Source organism: Oncorhynchus mykiss, chromosome 5 (assembly GCF_057628025.1).
Source record: "Oncorhynchus mykiss isolate SJ-2025 chromosome 5, ASM5762802v1, whole genome shotgun sequence".
In the NCBI taxonomy this organism is placed as follows: Eukaryota; Metazoa; Chordata; class Actinopteri; order Salmoniformes; family Salmonidae; genus Oncorhynchus; species Oncorhynchus mykiss.
The window spans coordinates 36,842,683-36,865,007 of record NC_143026.1 but is presented as its reverse complement, the minus strand read 5'-3'; the positions used below and the strand labels follow the sequence as shown (position 1 = coordinate 36,865,007).

The following is a 22,325-nucleotide window of genomic DNA, read 5'->3' as shown; positions in this document are numbered from 1 at the left end:
CAATTATTAAACTTTTTCATTTAGGTCTGGTCAATCCACTGCCATAGCCTATTTAAAATATTGATAATAATAATAAATAATCCATTAATCTCAGCCGACCAGTTAAGAGGTATTCATTGATCTTTGATCCAGGTGGGCTCATTTTGTCTCTCAAATCAATCAAAAAGGCGTTATCCCAAAGACAACTCCAATTACAGGTGGTTGTAAAGGATGGGCCACAAGGATTTGTTCCTGGGACCATTGTTAACCTCCTTCATCATTAATGATCGGCTTTGTGTCCACTGATGCTAATTTCTTCTTGTATGCTGATGGCAATATTTCTGTTTTTTGTTTTGTTTGTATTATATTATCACTAAGGTACAGTACATTATGTTAGTAATGCATGAACAACATATGTGGTTTTGTCAGGACCCCTAAATAATGAGAGGATTCATCTCAAGGAATTAATCCTGCATAAATTGAGGGTTACAATGGCCATGTTGCCATCTGGTTCTGTGATTAGTGGTCTCTTTCAACTCACGCGTATAAAGTTACACAATACCACAGGGAATGCAGTGGAATTTTTTTGGGGAAAATAACTGTCTCTCAGAGAATTATGTGTTGCTAAATTGCACATTCCATATCTGAATGAGTTCCTTCTCTAAGCCTCGGTCTCTCATTTTGTGGCTGTGCGTTCTCAGAGTGTGGAGGAAGCATTAAAGCTGAGGTCAAGACCAAAGATCTTTACTCCCACGCCCAGTTTGGGGATAACAACTACCCAAGGGTGTCTGACTGCCAATGGGTGGTCTCTGCTGAGAAGGGCTACAGAGTAGAGCTCATATTCCAAACCTTTGAGATTGAGGAAAAGGCAGACTGCGGCTACGACTACGTGGAGCTATTTGACGGTGCTGATATCAAGGCCCCAAGGCTTGGCTGTTACTGTGGATCTGGGGTAAGGACGAACAAAGGTTTCAGTACACCTACTAGACTGTAACAGCTACTGTACATATGTTTACTGTATGTAGCGTTTCACAAAATGCCAGGGGTGTTTGATACTTTTAAAATGTAGAAGTGTAAGATTATTTCTCTCTCTCCTCTCTCACTCTGACTCTCTCTCCTCTCCCTCTCTGACTCTCTCTCTCTCCTCTCTCTCTCTGACTCTCCCCGACTCTCTCTGACTCTCTTTCTCCTCTCTCTCTCTCCCCTCTCTCTCCCTGACTCTCTTTCTCCTCTCTCTCTGGCTCTCTTTCTTCTCTCTCTCTCTGACTCTCTCTCCTCTCTCTCTCTCTCTGACTCTCTCTGACTCTCTCTTTCTCGCTCACTTTCTTTCATCCCCCTGAGGAGATCCTACTCTGTTGGGGATGCCATCGTTATATAGTTCTGATGTCACCAGCAATAAGAAGGGATTCCAGGTACGGTACACCAGCGCAAGGTTCAAAGACCCTTTGCACATGAACCCCTCTTCCCCAGACTTAAGAGGAGAATGTGCACCCCGATGCTTTGATACTCCCAGTTCCCTACGAGCAGAAGGGGCTTGGATAGCTGTCCCCCCACACTCCAACCGCCACCCACCGCCCAAAGCCTTTACCCTCCAATCACAACTGTAAGGAGTGAAGCCATGCAGCAATAGACAGTGTTTTCAAGTTTGTATCATTTAGATTAGGGAGGGTGGATGACAGGGTGGATATGTGGGGGAGACTTTAATTTAATTCCCCCCAAAGATTTTCATTTTCTCAACTACAAAGATCCCACAGGCCTGTAAGGAACAGTGGGGTGGTGGTATTACTGTACAGGATACACAATGGTCAGGGTACATATCTGACTCAGTTGGTAGAGCATGGCAATGTTAAACACCAGGATTGTGGGTTCGACTCCCACAGGGGACCAGTATCGGTAAAAATACTCAATACTGTAAGTCTCTCTGGATGAGAGTGTCTGCTGAATGACTAAAATGTAACATGTTATAGGGACTAATCCCCAGTTCCCCGGCCACCTCCTAACTTGAAGCTCAGCTGAGCGGGATCTTCTTGGGAAGCTAACCTTGCCTTGGTGTGGCTTTGATAAAAGGTTGATTCCTAAATATGACAATTGACTCTTGACTTAAATTCTTGGCACTGAAACTACTGTAAATCATTTCGGGTGCACGTGAATAATAAGGAAAGACAGAGAGAACCAGCGAAATGTGTTTTGATGACACATTTGTAATTTGTATGGTCCTCCACTGCAGAACAGGGATGATCCCCCCCCCCCCCTAATGTTAGCCCGACAAGAAAAACAAACATTTGTTGTTCTTTTCAAGGGCTAAGTTAATAAACATAGTGTAAGATGGTGGTCTGTTCTTTTCCATTTGTTTCGATGATTTGGCCCAAACATATACAGTGCCTTGCGAAAGTATTCGGCCCCCTTGAGCTTTGAGACCTTTTGCCACATTTCAGGCTTCAAACATAAAGATATAAAACTGTATTTTTTTGTGAAGAATCAACAACAAGTGGGACACAATCATGAAGTGGAAAGACATTTATTGGATATTTCAAACTTTTTTAACAAATCAAAAACTGAAAAATTGGGCGTGCAAAATTATTCAGCCCCCTTAAGTTAATACTTTGTAGCGCCACCTTTTGCTGCGATTACAGCTGTAAGTCGCTTGGGGTATGTCTCTATCAGTTTTGCACATCGAGAGACTGACATTTTTTCCCATTCCTCCTTGCAAAACAGCTCGAGCTCAGTGAGGTTGGATGGAGAGCATTTGTGAACAGCAGTTTTCAGTTCTTTCCACAGATTCTCGATTGGATTCAGGTCTGGACTTGGCCATTCTAACACCTGGATATGTTTATTTTTGAACCATTCCATTGTAGATTTTGCTTTATGTTTTGGATCATTGTCTTGTTGGAAGACAAATCTCCGTCCCAGTCTCAGGTCTTTTGCAGACTCCATCAGGTTTTCTTCCAGAATGGTCCTGTATTTGGCTCCATCCATCTTCCCATCAATTTTAACCATCTTCCCTGTCCCTGCTGAAGAAAAGCAGGCCCAAACCATGATGCTGCCACCACCATGTTTGACAGTGGGGATGGTGTGTTCAGCTGTGTTGCTTTTATGCCAAACATAACGTTTTGCATTGTTGCCAAAAAGTTCAATTTTGGTTTCATCTGACCAGAGCACCTTCTTCCACATGTTTGGTGTGTCTTCCAGGGTCCTTGTGGCAAACTTTAAACAATCAAATCAATCAAATTTATTTTATATAGCCCTTCGTACATCAGCTGATATCTCAAAGTGCTGTACAGAAACCCAGCCTAAAACCCCAAACAGCAAGCAATGCAGGTGAAGAAGCACGGTGGCTAGGAAAAACTCCCTAGAAAGGCCAAAACCTAGGAAGAAACCTAGAGAGGAACCAGGCTATGTGGGGTGGCCAGTCCTCTTCTGGCTGTGCCGGGTGGAGATTATAACAAAACATGGTCAAGATGTTCAAATGTTCATAAATGACCAGCATGGTCGAATAATAATAAGGCAGAATAGTTGAAACTGGAGCAGCAGCACAGTCAGGTGGACTGGGGACAGCAAGGAGTCATCATGTCAGGTATTCCTGGGGCATGGTCCTAGGGCTCAGGTCCTCCGAGAGAGAGAAAGAAAGAGAGAATTAGAGAGAGCATATGTGGGATGGCCAGTCCTCTTCTGGCTGTGCCGGGTGGAGATTATAACAGAACATGGCCAAGATGTTCAAATGTTCATAAATGATCAGCATGGTCGAATAATAATAAGGCAGAACAGTTGAAACTGGAGCAGCAGCACAGCCAGGTGGACTGGGGACAGCAAGGAGTCATCATGTCAGGTAGTCCTGGGGCATGGTCCTAGGGCTCAGGTCCTCCGAGAGAGAGAAAGAGAGAAGGAGAGAATTAGAGAACGCACACTTAGATTCACACAGGACACCGAATAGGACAGGAGAAGTACTCCAGATATAACAAACTGACCCTAGCCCCCCGACACATAAACTACTGCAGCATAAATACTGGAGGCTGAGACAGGAGGGGTCAGGAGACACTGTGGCCCACTCCGAGGACACCCCCGGACAGGGCCAAACAGGAAGGATATAACCCCACCCACTTTGCCAAAGCACAGCCCCCACACCACTAGAGGGATATCTTCAACCACCAACTTACCATCCTGAGACAAGGCTGAGTATAGCCCACAAAGACCTCCGCCACGGCACAACTTAAGGGGGGGGGGGGGGGGCGCCAACCCAGACAGGATGACCACATCAGTGACTCAACCCACTCAGGTGACGCACCTCCTCCAGGGACGGCATGAGAGAGCCCCAGTAAAGCCAGTGACTCAGCCCCTGTAATAGGGTTAGAGGCAGAGAATCCCAGTGGAAAGAGGGGAACCGGCCAGGCAGAGACAGCAAGGGTGGTTCGTTGCTCCAGAGCCTTTCCGTTCACCCTCCCACTCCTGGGCCAGACTACACTCAATCATATGACCCACTGAAGAGATGAGTCTTCAGTAGAGACTTAAAGGTTGAGACCGAGTTTGCGTCTCTGACATGGGTAGGCAGACCGTTCCATAAAAATGGAGCTCTATAGGAGAAAGCCCTGCCTCCAGCTGTTTGCTTAAAAATTCTAGGGACAATTAGGAGGCCTGCGTCTTGTGACCGTAGCGTACGTGTAGGTATGTACGGCAGGACCAAATCAGAGAGATAGATAGGAGCAAGCCCATGTAATGCTTTGTAGGTTAGCAGTAAAACCTTGAAATCAGCCCTTGCTTTGACAGGAAGCCAGTGTAGAGAGGCTAGCACTGGAGTAATATGATCAAATTTTTTGGTTCTAGTCAGGATTCTAGCAGCCGTATTTAGCACTAACTGAAGTTTATTTAGTGCTTTATCCGGGTAGCCGGAAAGTAGAGCATTGCAGTAGTCTAACCTGGAAGTGACAAAAGCATGGATTAATTTTTCTGCATCATTTTTGGACAGAAAGTTCCTGATTTTTGCAATGTTACGTAGATGGAAAAAAGCTGTCCTTGAAATGGTCTTGATATGTTCTTCAAAAGAGAGATCAGGGTCCAGAGTAACGCCGAGGTCCTTCACAGTTTTATTTGAGACGACTGTACAACCATTAAGATTAATTGTCAGATTCAACAGAAGATCTCTTTGTTTCTTGGGACCTAGAACAAGCATCTCTGTTTTGTCCGAGTTTAAAAGTAGAAAGTTTGCAGCCATCCACTTCCTTATGTCTGAAACACATTCTTCTAGCAAGGGCAATTTTGGGGCTTCACCATGTTTAATTGAAATGTACAGCTGTGTGTCATCTGCATAGCAGTGAAAGTTAACATTATGTTTTCGAATAACATCCCCAAGAGGTAAAATATATAGTGAAAACAATAGTGGTCCTAAAACGGAACCTTGAGGAACACCGAAATTTACAGTTGATTTGTCAGAGGACAGACCATTCACAGAGACAAACTGATATCTTTCCGACAGATAAGATCTAAACCAGGCCAGAACTTGTCCGTGTAGACCAATTTGGGTTTCCAATCTCTCCAAAAGAATGTGGTGATCAATGGTATCAAAAGCAGCACTAAGGTCTAGGAGCACGAGGACAGATGCAGAGCCTCGGTCCGATGCCATTAAAATGTCATTTACCACCTTCACAAGTGCCGTCTCAGTGCTATGATGGGGTCTAAAACCAGACTGAAGCATTTCGTATACATTGTTTGTCTTCAGGAAGGCAGTGAGTTGTTGCGCAACAGCCTTTTCTAACATTTTTGAGAGGAATGGAAGATTCGATATAGGCCGATAGTTTTTTATATTTTCTGGGTCAAGGTTTGGCTTTTTCAAGAGAGGCTTTATTACTGCCACTTTTAGTGAGTTTGGTACACATCCGGTGGATAGAGAGCCGTTTATTATGTTCAACATAGTAGGGCCAAGCACAGGAAGCAGCTCTTTCAGTAGTTTAGTTGGAATAGGGTCCAGTATGCAGCTTGAAGGTTTAGAGGCCATGATTATTTTCATCATTGTGTCAAGAGATATAGTACTAAAACACTTGAGTGTCTCTCTTGATCCTAGGTCCTGGCAGAGTTGTGCAGACTCAGGACAACTGAGCTTTGAAGGAATACGCAGATTTAAGGAAGAGTCCGTAATTTGCTTTCTAATAATCATAATCTTTTCCTCAAAGAAGTTCATGAATTTATCACTGCTAAAGTGAAAGTCATCCTCTCTTGGGGAATGCTGCTTTTTAGTTAGCTTTGCGACAGTATCAAAAAGGAATTTCGGATTGTTCTTATTTTCCTCAATTAAGTTAGAAAAATAGGATGATCGAGCAGCAGTAAGGGCTCTTCGGTACTGCACAGTACTGTCTTTCCAAGCTAGTCGGAAGACTTCCAGTTTGGTGTGGCGCCATTTCCGTTCCAATTTTCTGGAAGCTTGCTTCAGAGCTCGGGTATTTTCTGTGTACCAGGGAGCTAGTTTCTTATGAGAAATGTTTTTAGTTTTTAGGGGTGCAACTGCATCTAGGGTATTGCGCAAGGTTAAGTTGAGTTCCTCAGTTAGGTGGTTAACTGATTTTTGTCCTCTGGCGTCCTTGGGTAGGCAGAAGGAGTCTGGAAGGACATCAAGGAATCTTTGTGTTGTCTGTGAATTTATAGCACGACTTTTGATGATCCTTGGTTGGGGTCTGAGCAGATTATTTGTTGCAATTGCAAACGTAATAAAATGGTGGTCCGATAGTCCAGGATTATGAGGAAAAACATTAAGATCCACAACATTTATTCCATGGGACAAAACTAGGTCCAGCGTATGACTGTGACAGTGAGTGGGTCCAGAGACATGTTGGACAAAACCCACTGAGTCGATGATGGCTCCGAAAGCCTTTTGGAGTGGGTCTGTGGACTTTTCCATGTGAATATTAAAGTCACCAAAGATTAGAATATTATCCGCTATGACTACAAGGTCCGATAGGAATTCAGGGAACTCAGTGAGGAACGCTGTATATGGCCCAGGAGGCCTGTAAACAGTAGCTATAAAAAGTGATTGAGTAGGCTGCATAGATTTCATGACTAGAAGCTCAAAAGACGAAAACGTCATTTTTTTTTTTGTAAATTGAAATTTGCTATCGTAAATGTTAGCAACACCTCCGCCTTTGCGGGATGCACGGGGGATATGGTCACTAGTGTAGCCAGGAGGTGAGGCCTCATTTAACACAGTAAATTCATCAGGCTTAAGCCATGTTTCAGTCAGGCCAATCACATCAAGATTATGATCAGTGATTAGTTCATTGACTATAATTGCCTTTGAAGTAAGGGATCTAACATTAAGTAGCCCTATTTTGAGATGTGAGGTATCATGATCTCTTTCAATAATGACAGGAATGGAGGTGGTCTTTATCCTAGTGAGATTGCTAAGGCGAACACCGCCATGTTTAGTTTTGCCCAACCTAGGTCGAGGCACAGACACGGTCTCAATGGTGATAGCTGAGCTGACTACACTGACTGTGCTAGTGGCAGACTCCACTATGCTGGCAGGCTGGCTAACAGCCTGCTGCCTGGCCTGCACCCTATTTCATTGTGGAGCTAGAGGAGTTAGAGCCCTGTCTATGTTGGTAGATAAAATGAGAGCACCCCTCCAGCTAGGATGGAGTCCGTCACTCCTCAGCAGGTCAGGCTTGGTCCTGTTTGTGGGCGAGTCCCAGAAAGAGGGCCAATTATCTACAAATTCTATCTTTTGGGAGGGGCAGAAAACAGTTTTCAACCAGCGATTGAGTTGTGAGACTCTGCTGTAGAGCTCATCACTCCCCCTAACTGGGAGGGGGCCAGAGACAATTACTCGATGCCGACACATCTTTCTAGCTGATTTACACGCAGAAGCTATGTTGCGCTTGGTGATCTCTGACTGTTTCATCCTAACATCGTTGGTGCCGACGTGGATAACAATATCTCTATACTCTCTACACTCGCCAGTTTTAGCTTTAGCCAGCACCATCTTCAGATTAGCCTTAACGTCGGTAGCCCTGCCCCCCGGTAAACAGTGTATGATCGCTGGATGATTCTCAAGTCTAATACTGCGGGTAATGGAGTCGCCAATGACTAGAGTTTTCAATTTGTCAGAGCTAATGGTGGGAAGCTTCGGCGTCTCAGACCCCGTAACGGGAGGAGAAGAGACCAGAGAAGACTCGGCCTCTGACTCCGACCCGCTGCTTAATGGGGAAAACCGGTTGAAAGTTTCTGTCGGCTGAATGAGCGACACCGGTTGAGCGTTCCTACAGCATTTCCTTCCAGAAAGGAAAGAAATGTATTGGCCTTCCAAGCGTCTCGGTTTTGTTTTATTTTTTTATTTTTGGTAAAACAACACTTTTTATGGATATCTTTAAGAAATGGCTTTCTTCTTGCCACTCTTCCATAAAGGCCAGATTTGTGCAATATATGACTGATTGTTGTCCTATGGACAGAGTCTCCCACCTCAGCTGTAGATCTCTGCAGTTCATCCAGAGTGATCATGGGCCTCTTGGCTGCATCTCTGATCAGTCTTCTCCTTGTATGAGCTGAAAGTTTAGCGGGACGGCCAGGTCTTGGTAGATTTGCAGTGGTCTGATACTCCTTCCATTTCAATATTATCGCTTGCACAGTGCTCCTTGGGATGTTTAAAGCTTGGGAAATCTTTTTGTATCCAAATCCGGCTTTAAACTTCTTCACAACAGTATCTCGGACCTGCCTGGTGTGTTCCTTGTTCTTCATGATGCTCTCTGCGCTTTTAACGGACCTCTGAGACTATCACAGTGCAGGTGCATTTATACGGAGACTTGATTACACACAGGTGGATTGTATTTATCATCATTAGTCATTTAGGTCAACATTGGATCATTCAGAGATCCTCACTGAACTTTTGGAGAGAGTTTGCTGCACTGAAAGTAAAGGGGCTGAATACATTTTTCAGTTTTTGATTTGTTAAAAAGGTTTGAAATATCCAATAAATGTCGTTCCACTTCATGATTGTGTCCCACTTGTTGTTGATTCTTCACAAAAAAATACAGTTTTATATCTTTATGTTTGAAGTCTGAAATGTGGCAAAAGGTCGCAAAGTTCAAGGGGGCCGAATACTTTCTTAAGGCACTGTACTTCACAGAAGGACCAACATATTCATAAGTCCCATTCTGTCCCATAACTGTTCCTAATGTTTGTTTCACTGTTCAGTTCTTAACCCAGTGTTCTTCTCTTTCTCTCTCTCTCTCTCTCTCTCTCTCTCTCCCACGCTCTATCTTTATTAATCCATTAAATCCATGAAACAATTACTGATTTATGTTTTTGTGTCAATCTGCATGTTGGAATGACAATACTTTCCTTAAAGTGCTACTAATGGTATACAACATTTCCATGTGCTTGTTTGAACTGCTCTCTCTCTCTCTCTCTCTCTCTCGCTCCACTGATAATAGCTTAGGCCTATGCCATTACGTTGAGTGCAGTTACCTTCCGAAAATAACTTTTGAATAATACTGTTTTTTTTTATTAGGTAAAGGCAAAGGGAATGGGAGGGAAGAAAAAGCGTATGAAATGTACTCTTGTGGAGATTGTACAGAGGATCTCAAAGGATCTTAAATTTTACTCCAATAACTTTGACCATTACTCAGCTCAGTAAGAAAAGGACACAATCACACAGAAAACTATTCAAATGACATCTTAATGAGTTTTCTTTCCTGTGCTCTGATATTCACAAACAGAAGTGTGTTCATGCTTGTTGCTGTTTTTTGCTAAGACTGTTCATATCAAAAAATGGTTATATTTTAACACTGAGACACAAAACAAGTTAGTGTTTATTTTGAACAATATCTTGCAGCGTACTGACGATATCCAACATTTACATGAAAAGTATAATCATGCATTGAAAATTACTTATCCAAATAATTGGCGCACCTTTGTCTCAAAATACTGAACTGCCGTACATTGTAAACAATAAGGCAATTTTGTATTCATCATTCAGTTAACACCAGGCCCGTACAAATTAACGCTGTAATATTGCAAAAGGTTATTGTGGATTAATAATAATGATGACAAAAACATTAAACAAACCTTGATGCTGAAGTTCACTGACCCCCATCAAGATGACTTCAGTAAGATATTGAGACATTTCTGAAGTTGAACAGTTGGCCTACTTACTCGTTAACATCTCAAAACAATATGGTAGTATTTTGTGTCCGTTTTTTTATGTTGCATATTATCTGACGGTTATACTCTGAGGGAGGTTTAGCACCAGTATAAGGCTCGCCTCAGGCTTTGCGATGTGTAGATGCGGCTGTCAGATTTTGGGAAGGAAAACTTTGAGGGGCTCGTTCTCATGCACTTTATCCAGGAATCCCAGATTGAAGTAGGGGTACAACGTCTCTGTGAAGGTTTCACGGAAGGTATAGAGATGAGTCATGCTCTCTGCATTGTAGAAAGACACCAGACCCCTCTTATAATCCAGATACACCCCTATCCTAGCCAGAGGCTCCTCAAGTGACAGGACAGTAGGGGGTGATGTACAGGCCATGTACTGTATTCCATAGGATAAGGACAGGGTCCAGAAGCCATTGGCTGGCAGGGCTTTGATGACCCCCTTCCTGGATACAGACTCTCTGGCTACCCCCACGGTCCACACAGTGCTGCTGTAGACCTCTATCTCCCAGTAGTGGCGGCCATGGGTGAAGCCCTGACTGCCCAGTAGAGACAGGGCAGCGTTGAAGCGGTGAGGGTTGTCCTGGACAGAGTGGTTGAAGGTCTGGTAGCGGACACAGGTGAGGGATGAGGTCAGGCTGAGCCACGGGTTGGCCGTGCTTGAGTTTAAGGTGATGGCAGCTGGAACTGAGAGCAAGGAAACCAAGTTTAACATTCCATAATACAGATAAAAGTGGTACAGCAGTGTCATTCTCAATGAAACAGTTTAACCTTCTGTCTGAAATAAGTAAACAACAATTAAATGGTAAATTCTGTGTAGTAAAGTAGTGAATTCTGTGAAAATCACCAGTGTTGTGTTGGAGACCAGCTAAAGCGAGACCGATTCAAGCACAAGATCGGAGCAAAGCGAGTCCGAGTCAAGACCAAGGCCAGAGGGGGGAGGGTGAGACCGAATCAAGACCGAGACCGGGAGGGGGAGAAGGGGTCCGAGACGGAGTCAAGACCGAGACTAGCAAAATGTGAGTCCAATTAAAGACCATGATTGTAATTTTGTCATATCACCACAACAATAAGAGTTGAAAATGTCCAGTATTTCTGTGTTCATATTACAGGACAACATATGGATTCTTTAGATATTCAGAATAGTAAATAATGCATGCTGAGGGAAAATAGAGCCACTCCACCAATGATTACTAACCCAAACACAGTGGGGAACAATTGGCCTTCTACGCCTTCAGAGAAGGTTTAAGGATTCATAAAATAATTATTATAATAATAATAATGATATTATTATTTTCAAAGACAGTTCTGATTTAATCTCTTCAGTTTTTGTAAAGGAAAGAGTTAACACTGAAGAGACTTCTAGATGTTTTTGCTCGTCTCTGGGGAGATACATCTAGATAGCTAAGTCAGCCGTTGGCTAGGACATCAGAAGCTAGATAAAGGCATCTGCCATTTAACTGTATTAGGGCAACATTTTGGAGTGACAGTGGAATAAACCAATCACATTTTTTTTTTTGAATTTTTACCCCTTTTTCTCCCCAATTTCGTGGTATCCAATTGTTGTAGTAGCTACTATCTTGTCTCATCGCTACAACTCCCGTACGGGCTCGGGAGAGACGAAGGTTGAAAGTCATGCGTCCTCCAATACACAACCCAACCAGCCGCACTGCTTCTTAACACAGCGCGCATCCAACATGGAACCCAGCCGCACCAATGTGTCGGCAACCTTGGTTAGCGCGCACTGCGCCCGGCCCGCCACAGGAGTCATTAAAGTCCAACAGGTCACTGCGCAACAGCGAGCAGTGGTTTCCCCACAGTCTAGCTGACTAGGTTTTGCTGTCGGCTAGTTTGCAGCGGTTGCAGCAGGTGTTATCAAAGAGGATGTTGTTGATCATTCGTTAGCTCCTCCCTTTTCAAAAATAACTTTTAACAAGAAGTTAAGTTTTAAATGACCATCATCTTGTGAGTGGAACTGTTGTTAGCCACCACTTTGAAAATAATTTATGTGTGTGAAACATTGTTGTACTTAAAGTGGAACAGACAGCATTTTAGAAACATGAAATCTTATTAAAATCTGTTCATATACACCCCCAGGAAGAATTAAAAATAAACATTCTGACAAGCGACCACTTAGATATGTTCATGTTTTCATCAATTCTTAGAATGCTTGGGAAAATATAGAGCGGGAAAGTATACGTGCGTTTGGGTAATTTGGGTTCCCGAGTGGCGCAGTGGTCTAAGACAATCCAGGCTGCATCACATCTGGCTGTGATTGGGAGTCCCATAGGGACGGCACACAATTGGCCCAGCGTCGTCCGGGTTTGGCTGGGGTAGGTCGCCATTGCAAATAAGAATTTCTTCTTAACTGGCTTGCCAAGTTAAATGAAGGTACTAACATTTTAAAAAAGCATAGACACTGCAGTATATAAAACATCTGTTTTGTCCATACAGAGTCTACACAGACCGGTGCGACATAGCCGATCAGAGCTAAGGTTGACCTTTATACAAACAAGCCAGTTGCCACACCGGCCGCCATCATTCACGTTGAACTGGACTGTGCGTTTACAGGCAGTTGCAACAGCCCGACTTTAGATCGTTAGAACGCATTCGCCAAAAGCCACAAAATACACCCGAATGGGTTTCTGGATTTGGGAACTGTTGATCAAACAACCATGAAAATGTAGTCTCTCTCTCCCTCAGTTATGTGCATGAACAACAACAACAACAAGATCAACAACTATTGCTAGCCAGAGCAAAATTAGCTAAAATGTAAGGAAGGTACACTAGATACTGTAAACCCTCTCATACTTTTTCAGCAAGTTGGCTGTCAAAATTGCACTCATAAACAATGGGGAATTTCTAGCCTCCTCGTCCTTCTGCAGCATGCCTGCCAATTCATTCTTGTTGGCTAGCTTCCTAGCTAACTACTTCCAGACATAAATGTATCTCACTCTGACCATTTTACTCACCGTAGCAGAGCTGGTTAGGCTGTTTACATGTTATCTAGAGCATTCTTCACTTAATATTACTTGTTTTGCCTATTCAGTAGGTGTTGCGCGTTTGTAAATTCATCAGTTGTTTTGCACTCTGGCACACAGACGAGAGGGCTTTGGAATCAGAATAGATAGTCAGAATTAATTTGTGAACGCAAGGGATATGTTCATTTTATAACAGTCGCTCAAGTTCTTGCTAGCTAACAAAATGACACCTGCATCTCTAGCTGTGTACGGTGCATACGGAAAGTATTCAGACCCCTTGACTTTTTCCACATTTTGTTATGTTACAGCCTTATTCTAAAATGGATTAAATATATTTTTTCCTTCATCAATCTACACACAAAACAGGTTTCAGGCATGTTTGCAAATGTATAAAAAAAAATGAAATATCAATATGGTTTACTCCAGACGTGACTCTTGGCCTTCAGGACAAAGAGTTCAATCTTGGTTTCATCAGACCAGAGAATCTTGTTTCTAATGGTCTGAGAGTCTTTAGGTGCCTTTTGACAAACTCCAAGCGGGCTGTCATGTGCCTTTTACTGAGGAGTGGCTTCTGTCTGGCCACTCTACCATAAAGGCCTGATTGGTGGAGTGCTGCAGAGATGGTTCTCCCATCTCTACAGAGGAACTCTGGAGCTCTGTTAGAGTGACCATCGGATTCTTGCTCACCTCCCTGACCAAAGCCCTTCTCCCCCAATTGCTCAATTTGGCTGGGCGGCCAGCTCTAGAAAGAGTCTTGGTGGTTGCAAACTTCTTCCATTTTAGAATGATGGAGGCCACTGTGCTCTTGGGGACCTTCAACACTGCAGAAACATCTCAAGGATGATCAATGGAAACAGGATGCACCTGAGCTCATTTTAGAGTCTCATAGCAAAGGGTCTGAATACTTATGTGAATAAGATATTTCTCTTTTTATTTTTAATAAATTAGCAAAAATGTCAACAACAAAAAATGTGCTTTGTCATTATGGCGTGTTGTGTGTAGATTGACGTTTTTATTTAATCAATTTTAGAATAACGCTGTAACATAACAAATGTGGGAAAAGTCAAGGAGCCTGAATCCTTTCTGAATGCACTGTATAGCCCATGAAAAACGATATGAGGGGAAAAAGTCAGTCACTCACCCACTTATGACTGACGTGTGATCATTGCCCTTGCTAGTTTGATTGTATTGACATTCCCAGCCTTAGTTACATTTGTCAGTTTTTGTCCAGAATATTGAGTAATCGAAACTGAAACAGTGCATCCAGAATGGAGCAAACAATGTACCAGGCCAGCTGTGATTTACAACCTGATAGTAATATTTTTTGGACTATCAAGAAATGTATTGGTGTTATATTAATCATTGTTTTAACTGCATCCGTCTATTCTGCCAACAATGCCTTAATGTACATCATGGAATGTTGAGTCAAATATAACCTATTTTTTATATATATATTTTTTGACAGATATTATGATTGTCATATGATTGTTATGATCAAATATAACCCATTTTTTTATATATATATTTTTGACAGATATTATGATTGATTTCATATCTCCAAAGTAGTTAAAACACTCAGTTCCAATTTAAACTTGAAGTCACCGGTTACTTGGTGTGTTAAAAAGGCGATGGAAGTAATAGTTGTACATTTCGATTGGGAAATGCTTAATGGTTGTGTTTTTGTATTTTTATGATTGGGACCTACTGGCTTACTGTGTCCTAGTTTATGGATGGCTTATCCTTTAATATCATTCTGTGTGTGACTGCTGTCTTTCCATCGGCCCTGTGCAGTGGTGTAGTTGTGCCTTGAGAAGTGGGTATACTCTAATTTTGCCAAAAAGTTCCTAAATTGCCCGCCCAGAGAAGGAAAGGCACCCTGTTTGAAAAATCCTGTTTTCCTTTGTTTTTTTATGAGTTTTCAAATAGATTTGTCTGATTTTTACACTCAAAATCACAGAAAAATTTGAGAAATGACAAAAGTCCACAGAAATGAAACTACATCCAGAGCTGGTCCTGACCTCCCTGGGGCCCTAAGCAACATTCTGCCAAGGGGCCCTGCTACCTGACCCACGACCCATGTAAACCATTTGCCATTGCCACAGTCACACCTAACACGCCAGTGTTCCCACTACAATCCTCCCTCCTTTAAAAATGTTTGCTCCATCAGTCAGCCTAAGAATAAGTAGACTTATACAGAACAGGATGAGGTATAAACAAACAATGTTTATTGAATATAATATTTTCTATAGAATCTTAAGATAAGTGAATATTAACATTAACATAAATAAGAAATTATAGAAAATATAAAATGTAAAAAATTATCAAATTTAACATTGAGCTTTGGCTCTGCTGCCTGGTAATGAGTCCAGTCCTCACAATATTATACAATTAGCTTTGTCTATACAATGTAAACATAAGCCTATAGGCTATGGCTGCAGCTATATGTATCAAAATAGTCAAATAAAACCTATACAGCTGTGTGATTAGCTTTGGTTCCCTCTACAGCCTGGGCATTTTCAGCATCAGCATGGACACCAGTCTATCTGGGCACCAGTCTGTCTGAGCACCAGTCTATCTGGGCACCAGTCTGTCTGGGCACCAGTCTATCTGGGCACCAGTCTGTCTGGGCACCAGTCTGTCTGGGCACCAGTCTATCTGGGCACCAGTCTATCTGGGCACCAGTCTATCTGGACTGTCTGGAAGAAATTGAGAAAGCATGTCACATAGTTAAGCAGTCATTTACACAAATGCACTTCTGCCATACAATCTTAAATGTTACTAAGTGTGTAAACATTTGAATGTTTGAATTAAAATCTTACCATCAAAATATTCCTCTTCTGCCTTTTCTTGAGGCAAAATCAGCAATGATGTCATCATAGGACATGTGTTTCCCCACATCATGATTTATGCTCATGATGGCCAGACCACTCAAACGTTCCTGTGACATGGAAGACCTCAGGTAGCTTTTGATGAGCTTTCATTTTGAAAAGCTCCTCTCTGCCGATGTTACTGGTAAGATTACTGTAATTCTTAGGGCTGTCCAAAGGTTAGGATAGAATTCCTTCAGGGTTTTCTCGCAGAGAAATGAAAGCAGCTCAAAGGCAGTCATTTTATCTGTTGGCAGATCAGGTCAATTCTAAATCTCGTGTGCCAGATCCATTCCACTGATGTCACAGTCATTTCTGAAGGTTAGTGTTTTCAACTTCCATGCAGTGAGCCTTTAAAGATTCACTGGACATCTGAGGCAGTGCTGAAGTTCAGCAGCACTCCATATTTGGTTTTCACCTGGATGAGTGTTTCAAATCTTTCATCCATGGATGTCACAGCAGAGTCGACCACAATGTTGAAGCAGTTGACTTCAAGGTTTTTCATTGCATCAGTCACTGGTTCATCACGAGCCTCATTGCTGAAATGCCTTTTGCTGTTTCTCAGTCTCTTCTCTTTCAGAACAGCCTCCACATTCATTTCTTCACAAATGCTTTTGGATGTTTTCTGGGCCTCAGAGAATCCAGTTTCCCGGTATGTAGTGAGGGAGGCCTTTGCATTTGAGATTAAATTCCCTGCGATATCCAACTGCATTGAGGCAGATTGGAGGAGCTTGTTCACCTTGTTTGCCAATGTATCTGATGCTGGCTGTACACCTCTGGTTGTACTAGTACTGGCTGAGGCTGCCTATCCTTCACCTGGGTCTGTGTTAGTACTTGTTGAAGCCAGCTGTATTGGGTCTGTGTTAGTACTTGCTGAAGATGCCAGTCCTAGGGTCTGTGTTAGTTATCTTTTCTGAGCTGCAGTTTATAAACACCGTTTGCTTTTATCAAACGTAATAAATTGTTTTATTTCAGTCACACTTTTGTCAGGCACAAAGTCACAGAACACAGCCCTGGAAGTGGCTGGCAAGCAAGCAAGACACAAACAGACCAAGAAATGCACTGCCCAGCTAGGTTAGCAAGACAGACAGACTAGAGAGAGATGCACTGCCCAGCTAGGTTAGCAAGACAGACAGACTAGAGAGGGATGCACTGCACAGCTAGGTTAGCAAGACAGACAGACTAGAGAGAGATACACTGCGAGCTAGCACATCAACTTAACGTTACTGTTATTTGCTGGCATCAAACTTGGAGAGGAGAGAACACAAGTTTACCTGATTTCGTGACCAGAAGAATAGTTCCGCTTCATCCTCTCATACAAGTTGTAAACATTGACACCTGCTTAGACACGAGGGGGAGGCGGGGCCCTTGCGTAATTTGCAGGGCCCTACGCAACTTGCGTTGTGAGCCTATAGGGCCACCCGGCTCTGACCACATCAATCTGTCAGGGTCAGCCTCACCAGTGGGTGGCCTCTGTCCACCCAGGCTTAGCCATGTCTACACCCCTGATGCAAATAGTGCAATTGCGCATCACAAATAGCCTACTAACCAACACTTCGGACTAAACATTTTCAATACCTGATTTGCATACCCATTGATACTTTAGTTAAGCATTTACTGGTAGATATCATGAGTTGAAATGTCTCTCCTACCCTACAGGGTACCGATGTCATTCTTCTGTGAGCTGCTCCATTCCAAAACCAGATGAAAGCTGCGACACTCTTGCTGCCTGCAGATGATATTCCTCTGAAACTGGGCTGTGTGTGCTGCAAGCATGTGAATATATTTAATGTGCCTTGCGATTGTGTAGGCTACTTTGTGCATGATTTCTCTATTATACTACATAATTGATAAGTCGTATACCTCCACTACACTACTTTGATATGCATCAGTAGGGTTTAAAAAGTGAGTATAAGCAATGCCAAGTGAAAAAAAAAATGGCACATATTCTCCACTACACCACTGGCCCTTTGTGTTTAACCAAAAGTGTTCTCTCCTACATGAGTGCGCTGGTATTATGGTTGCTGTCCTTTCAGAATCATGAACCTGTCACACACTGAAGGCCTATAGGTTCGCCACTGCGCAAACATGTCTATAATAGATATAAGGGCTGTTAAGATATTGTTTCAAAAAAAGGACTGTATATATTTGGTATGGAAAAACGGTTTTATGCGCTGACTGAATGGAAGCGGATAATTTAGATTTTTTTACTCCACTGGTCTCAAGAAGAAATTGTGAGTCCTCGCTGTCCGAGACCGAGTCAAGACCTAGTACAAATGTATCTGACACAGAGACAAGACCAAGACCACGTCTGGAGACCGTACTACAACACTGCAAATCACCTACATTGCAGAGCAAGAATAGTAGGCGAAAGCTCCTGAATTGCAACTCCTGCGTGCTGTAATTGACATTCATTCTATTCAAGATGAGTTATTTAAATTACAGTACCTGGGTAGATGCTTCCTTTCAGTGATTTCCACACTCGGTACTGCAGGGGCCCTGCGAACCGCCCCTCACACAGACTGGGAGCCGTGAGGGTAGGCTTCTCAAACTTTGGAGAAGGCCTGCCAAAGACAACACAAGCTTTAGACGATACATATCAGAAACAGGAAAACCCCATTATGGAATAACATGGTGAAAGCTAAAACGGCCCACGTCACGCCATGCTCTCACCTCTGGAGCAGGGTCTTGATATTCTGGGACGAGACAGGAAAAACAGAGGGGAGAGAGTGATAATCAGCTTTGGCAGTGGTTAACAAGTGGAAAAGCAGTGTTCCATATGACATCAGAGTCTGAGCTAATGCTGTCCCACCCTCTGGGATCTCCCGTAGTTGGGGGAAAGTCCCTGGGTCTGAGCCTGTCCCTATAATCTCCTTATCCTCACCATCGACCAGGAGTGAGGTCATGGGCCCACATTCTGCCTGTGTTCCACCCTAAAGTGTTCCTCCCTCACTCTGGGGTCCTTCTGTAGAATGTCTAGAATAGATACTTACTACATTATTATAGCAGATATAAATGTCTAGAAGTGTGCAAGCTTGTCCTCACATTTGTCCTCACATCCATATTTTTGTTCAAACAGCACATGAAAATAATCTAAATCTAACCTAAACATTGTTCAGTGTAGTCGTTCAAGAATAACTCCAGTAGGTAAACAGTAGCCCTATCCTGTCTCACCCGCAGCAGTGTAAAGGGGTCCTGCACCCTCAGATTGTCCTCGATCTCGTTCAGGGCCCTCTGCAGACGGCAGACCTCCACACAGAGCAAGGCCTTATGTTCGTCCAGTCTGATCAGCTCCATGCGCTCCACTGTCTTCAGCTTCACCTGCAGCAGCTTCTCTTCCTGGTAAAGGAACTGGTGCAGGTCGCTGAACTGGGCCTCGATACGCTGCTTCAGGTCCGCCGTGTGCTCCTAGTTTGAGAAGATCAAGGTTTAAGCGCAATATATAGATTGTTATCAGGTGTAGGTATGAGATACTATAGTTCTTACCTTGAGCTTCTTGACCTCCTCCTCAGTCTCTCTCTCACACTGCAGGGCCATGTTCAGTTCCCCTTTCAGAGAGTCCATGGAGCTGTTGAGAGAAGCCTGCATAGCCAGAACAAAGCAGCAGCATTACTGTAAGTAGTCATCAGCCTTGTGTTCTCTACAGTTCACCAGAGCTCATCCACGGTAAATACAGTAATCTGCCCTGGGAGTGAGGCTGGCACAAACAATGTTATGGGAAAAGAGCCGGATGCAACTTGAAAAACAGACGAACAGCGGAGGATAATGAGCGGTTTACAAAAATAAAGGGGCACCTGAAGTGGTATGACAAATCATTGACATTTTAGTTGTTGATGCCAAGTCACTTCAAGTTTTTCTATGCTATATTTGATCCCAAAAAAGGTTTTGCTTAAATTCCTCCCATGCATTATACTGCTACTATATCCATGGCCCAAAAATGGATTTTTCCTGTCCTCAATTTCCCCTGCATCTGTGACCCTTTGGCTTATTGTACATATTTTGCCCTGTACTAAGCCTTTTACAAGCATTCTTTGTGAAATTTAGCAGTGTAAAAAGGCAACAGAAATCAATTTGAATTTGGATTTACCCTGTATCTCTGCTGTGCCTCCTGGACACACACCATGGTGTGGTTCCTGTGCTCCTGAGAGAGTCCACACACCAGACACACCAGCTCCTGGTCCTCCTCACAGTAGAGCTTCAGCTCCTCTCGGTGCCGGCCACAGCGTGGGGCAGGAGCAGGGCCAGAGCTCCTCTCTGGTACCCCCATGTCCCCCGGCAGCCCCCCGCTCTCCTCCAGGCCCTGGCAGTAGCTCTCCACTATGTTGGCCACGATGCGGTTGGGCCGGTAGCTCTGGCCAGGGAATACCTTCCTGCACTGTGGACAGGATCCAGACCCCCCCTGGACCTGGCCTCTGGGGCCCCCCCAGTAGCCAGCGATGCATGCCTGGCAGAAGGTATGATCGCAGGGCAGAAAGACAGGCTGCTTGAAGAGGTCCAGGCAGATAGAACAGGTCAGGTCTCGGCTGAGTCGCTGTGCTGAGCTCTTGGATACTTGCCCAGCCATAGTAGACTGCCTAGGCTGTTCCTTTGTTGTTTGCTTTGAAAGCTCCCCCTCTCTATATTTAAAACTTTTCTTAGCGGATTTCTCCACCTCAACGGTGTATTGAGACGTTAACTGGAGTTTCTCCACCTCTCTGTGATTCTTACTCCTTATGTTCATTCCTTTTGACAGACTTCTCTTTTGTTTATGCTGGATTTGCAGCTATTTAGACATCCTCCTTCTCCTGAGTGTTTGGCTCCTCTCTCTGGTCTCCGGTCTGACTTGGCTCAGTCTTCCTGTTTACTGTGGGAAAGGAAGGGGCTGGTGAGGAGGCGGCCTCTGTCTCTTGTTCCATCCCAAAAAGGCAGGGGTGATTTTTGTGCCCCCTTCTAAACTCCCCCTCTGACGTCAGAAGTTAGGGTGGTGTGGGTGTGTGTCTGGAGTTGTGTGTGTGTTTAGGCCTACATTGTGCAAATTGTGAGTCAAAACAGATGTGCCCTATTTTCTCTTTAGCTGGCTGGAAAAACAAAATGGTTGAAAAAGAAACTATCAATACACCAATTACTGCAAATGGTTATTGACAGGGCTCGGACAATGGCAAGATAACAGGGCTGGGTAACTTCCTGGAGAATGCAGCTACAGCCAACTCCTGCACAATGAGATTGTAGAGAAAACAGCCATCACTGTTCCAGGAGAAATATTAAGAAGTTTTAAGTCTGGATTGCCCTCTAGCAAACAGGTTTCCGTAATGTACGTTTCCAATAGAAGTGTATGACATTATTAGTCTAGTTCAAGCAATTATGTTCATTTATAGTACCAGTACAGTTTCAGCCTGCGCCAGCTACTTTCTATTAAAGGCCCAATGCAGCCGTTTATACTGTAAGTAACTTATTTCTCAAGCGAGAATTTAGCTAGGACTGTTTGTTGGGAGTGGTCTGGGTGGGGAGGGGAAACAGAAAACTAGCTGTTATAGACAGAGATCTGAAACTCTTAATCAATTTACATTTGGACATTTGGTGATGTCACGATGGAAAGCCGGAAACTCCTGCCCTTGCAAACCTGCAGATTAGAAGGTCCTGTGTAGATAGTTGTTTGTTGAAAATACAATCAGGAATAACACTGATAAAAAAAAATCACACATTTTCAGTGTTAGTTTCATCAGCTGTTGTACAATATGATATAAAACACAGGAAAAACATACTTTTGACTGGAATGGGCCTTTACGTTCACTCCACTGTAGACAAACACCTTGTCAAACACTATGGGTTGATTTCATACTTTGAGCATACACTCTTTTTTATTTCTACTACCTTAAACACAGCATGCATGAGTCATGCTTCCAAAATTGTTCATGGCTCTAATACATTCTGTTCTGAAGGTGTATCTACCTTAGACTCAGGTTATGAACACAACATGCAACCATTTCTCTAAGACACTTGACAGGGTACATATTTACTCTGCTATTGGTGTTCCAAACATCAATAATAATTAGCCTACTACTTGTTAATTAGGCATCAAACCCTTTTTTCAATTTTCGTCTAAAATGACGCCCAACTCTAACTGCCTGTGGCTCAGGACCTGAAGCAAAGATATGCATATTGTTGACACCACTTGAAAGGAAACACTTTGAAGTTTGTGGAAATGTGAAATTAATATAGGGGAATATAACACATTAGATCTGGTAAAAGATAATACAAAGAACAAAACACAAGTTTTTTGTAATTTTTTCATCTTTAAAATGCAAGAAAAAGGCCAATACATGACTTAGGAATCTAGGTGCAATTTAGACTTTGGCCAGCAGTGTATGTGCAAAGTTTTAGACTGATCCAA

The 22,325-nt window shown here is 43.2% G+C and overlaps 1 protein-coding gene and 1 pseudogene across 4 annotated transcripts in view; one reads left to right on the top strand and one right to left on the bottom strand.

The window, feature by feature from the left end:
• LOC110522924 (bone morphogenetic protein 1-like) overlaps positions 1–22,325 on the top strand; it is a 49,502-nt pseudogene that overhangs the window by 20,837 nt on the left and 6,340 nt on the right. Inside the window, exon 11 of the transcript XR_016496446.1 lies at positions 646–931. The product of XR_016496446.1 is annotated as a bone morphogenetic protein 1-like (transcript). The remainder of the gene's footprint in view (positions 1–645; positions 932–22,325) is intronic.
• On the bottom strand, positions 9,750–20,859 carry LOC110523708 (zinc-binding protein A33). Of its 3 annotated transcripts, none has more exons than XM_090234717.1 (7): positions 20,043–20,859; positions 19,442–19,537; positions 19,130–19,363; positions 18,629–18,651; positions 18,404–18,519; positions 17,608–17,721; positions 9,750–10,794 (listed from the first exon to the last, which is right to left on the bottom strand). In XM_090234717.1, the coding sequence occupies exons 1-6, from the start codon at positions 20,673–20,675 to the stop codon at positions 17,609–17,611; spliced, it is 1,215 nt and encodes a 404-aa protein (XP_090090843.1). In that variant the 5' UTR covers positions 20,676–20,859; the 3' UTR covers positions 9,750–10,794; position 17,608. The 3 variants fall into 3 exon arrangements, with proteins under 3 accessions (XP_090090843.1, XP_090090844.1, XP_021458323.2); XM_090234718.1 differs by having other exon boundaries at positions 17,608–17,684; XM_021602648.3 differs by lacking the exon at positions 17,608–17,721.

Bases quoted from the DNA above. Each gene is read 5' to 3' on its own strand.
- LOC110523708 (XM_021602648.3), bottom strand. From the start codon at position 20,675: ATGAACATAAGGAGTAAGAATCACAGAGAGGTGGAGAAACTCCAGTTA. The intron at 18,652-19,129 runs GTGAGACAGGAT...GTCTCGTCCCAG, and splicing joins ACCCCTTTACACTGCTGCGG to AATATCAAGACCCTGCTCCA. The intron at 18,520-18,628 runs GTGAGAGCATGG...TGTCTTTGGCAG, and splicing joins ATCAAGACCCTGCTCCAGAG to GCCTTCTCCAAAGTTTGAGA.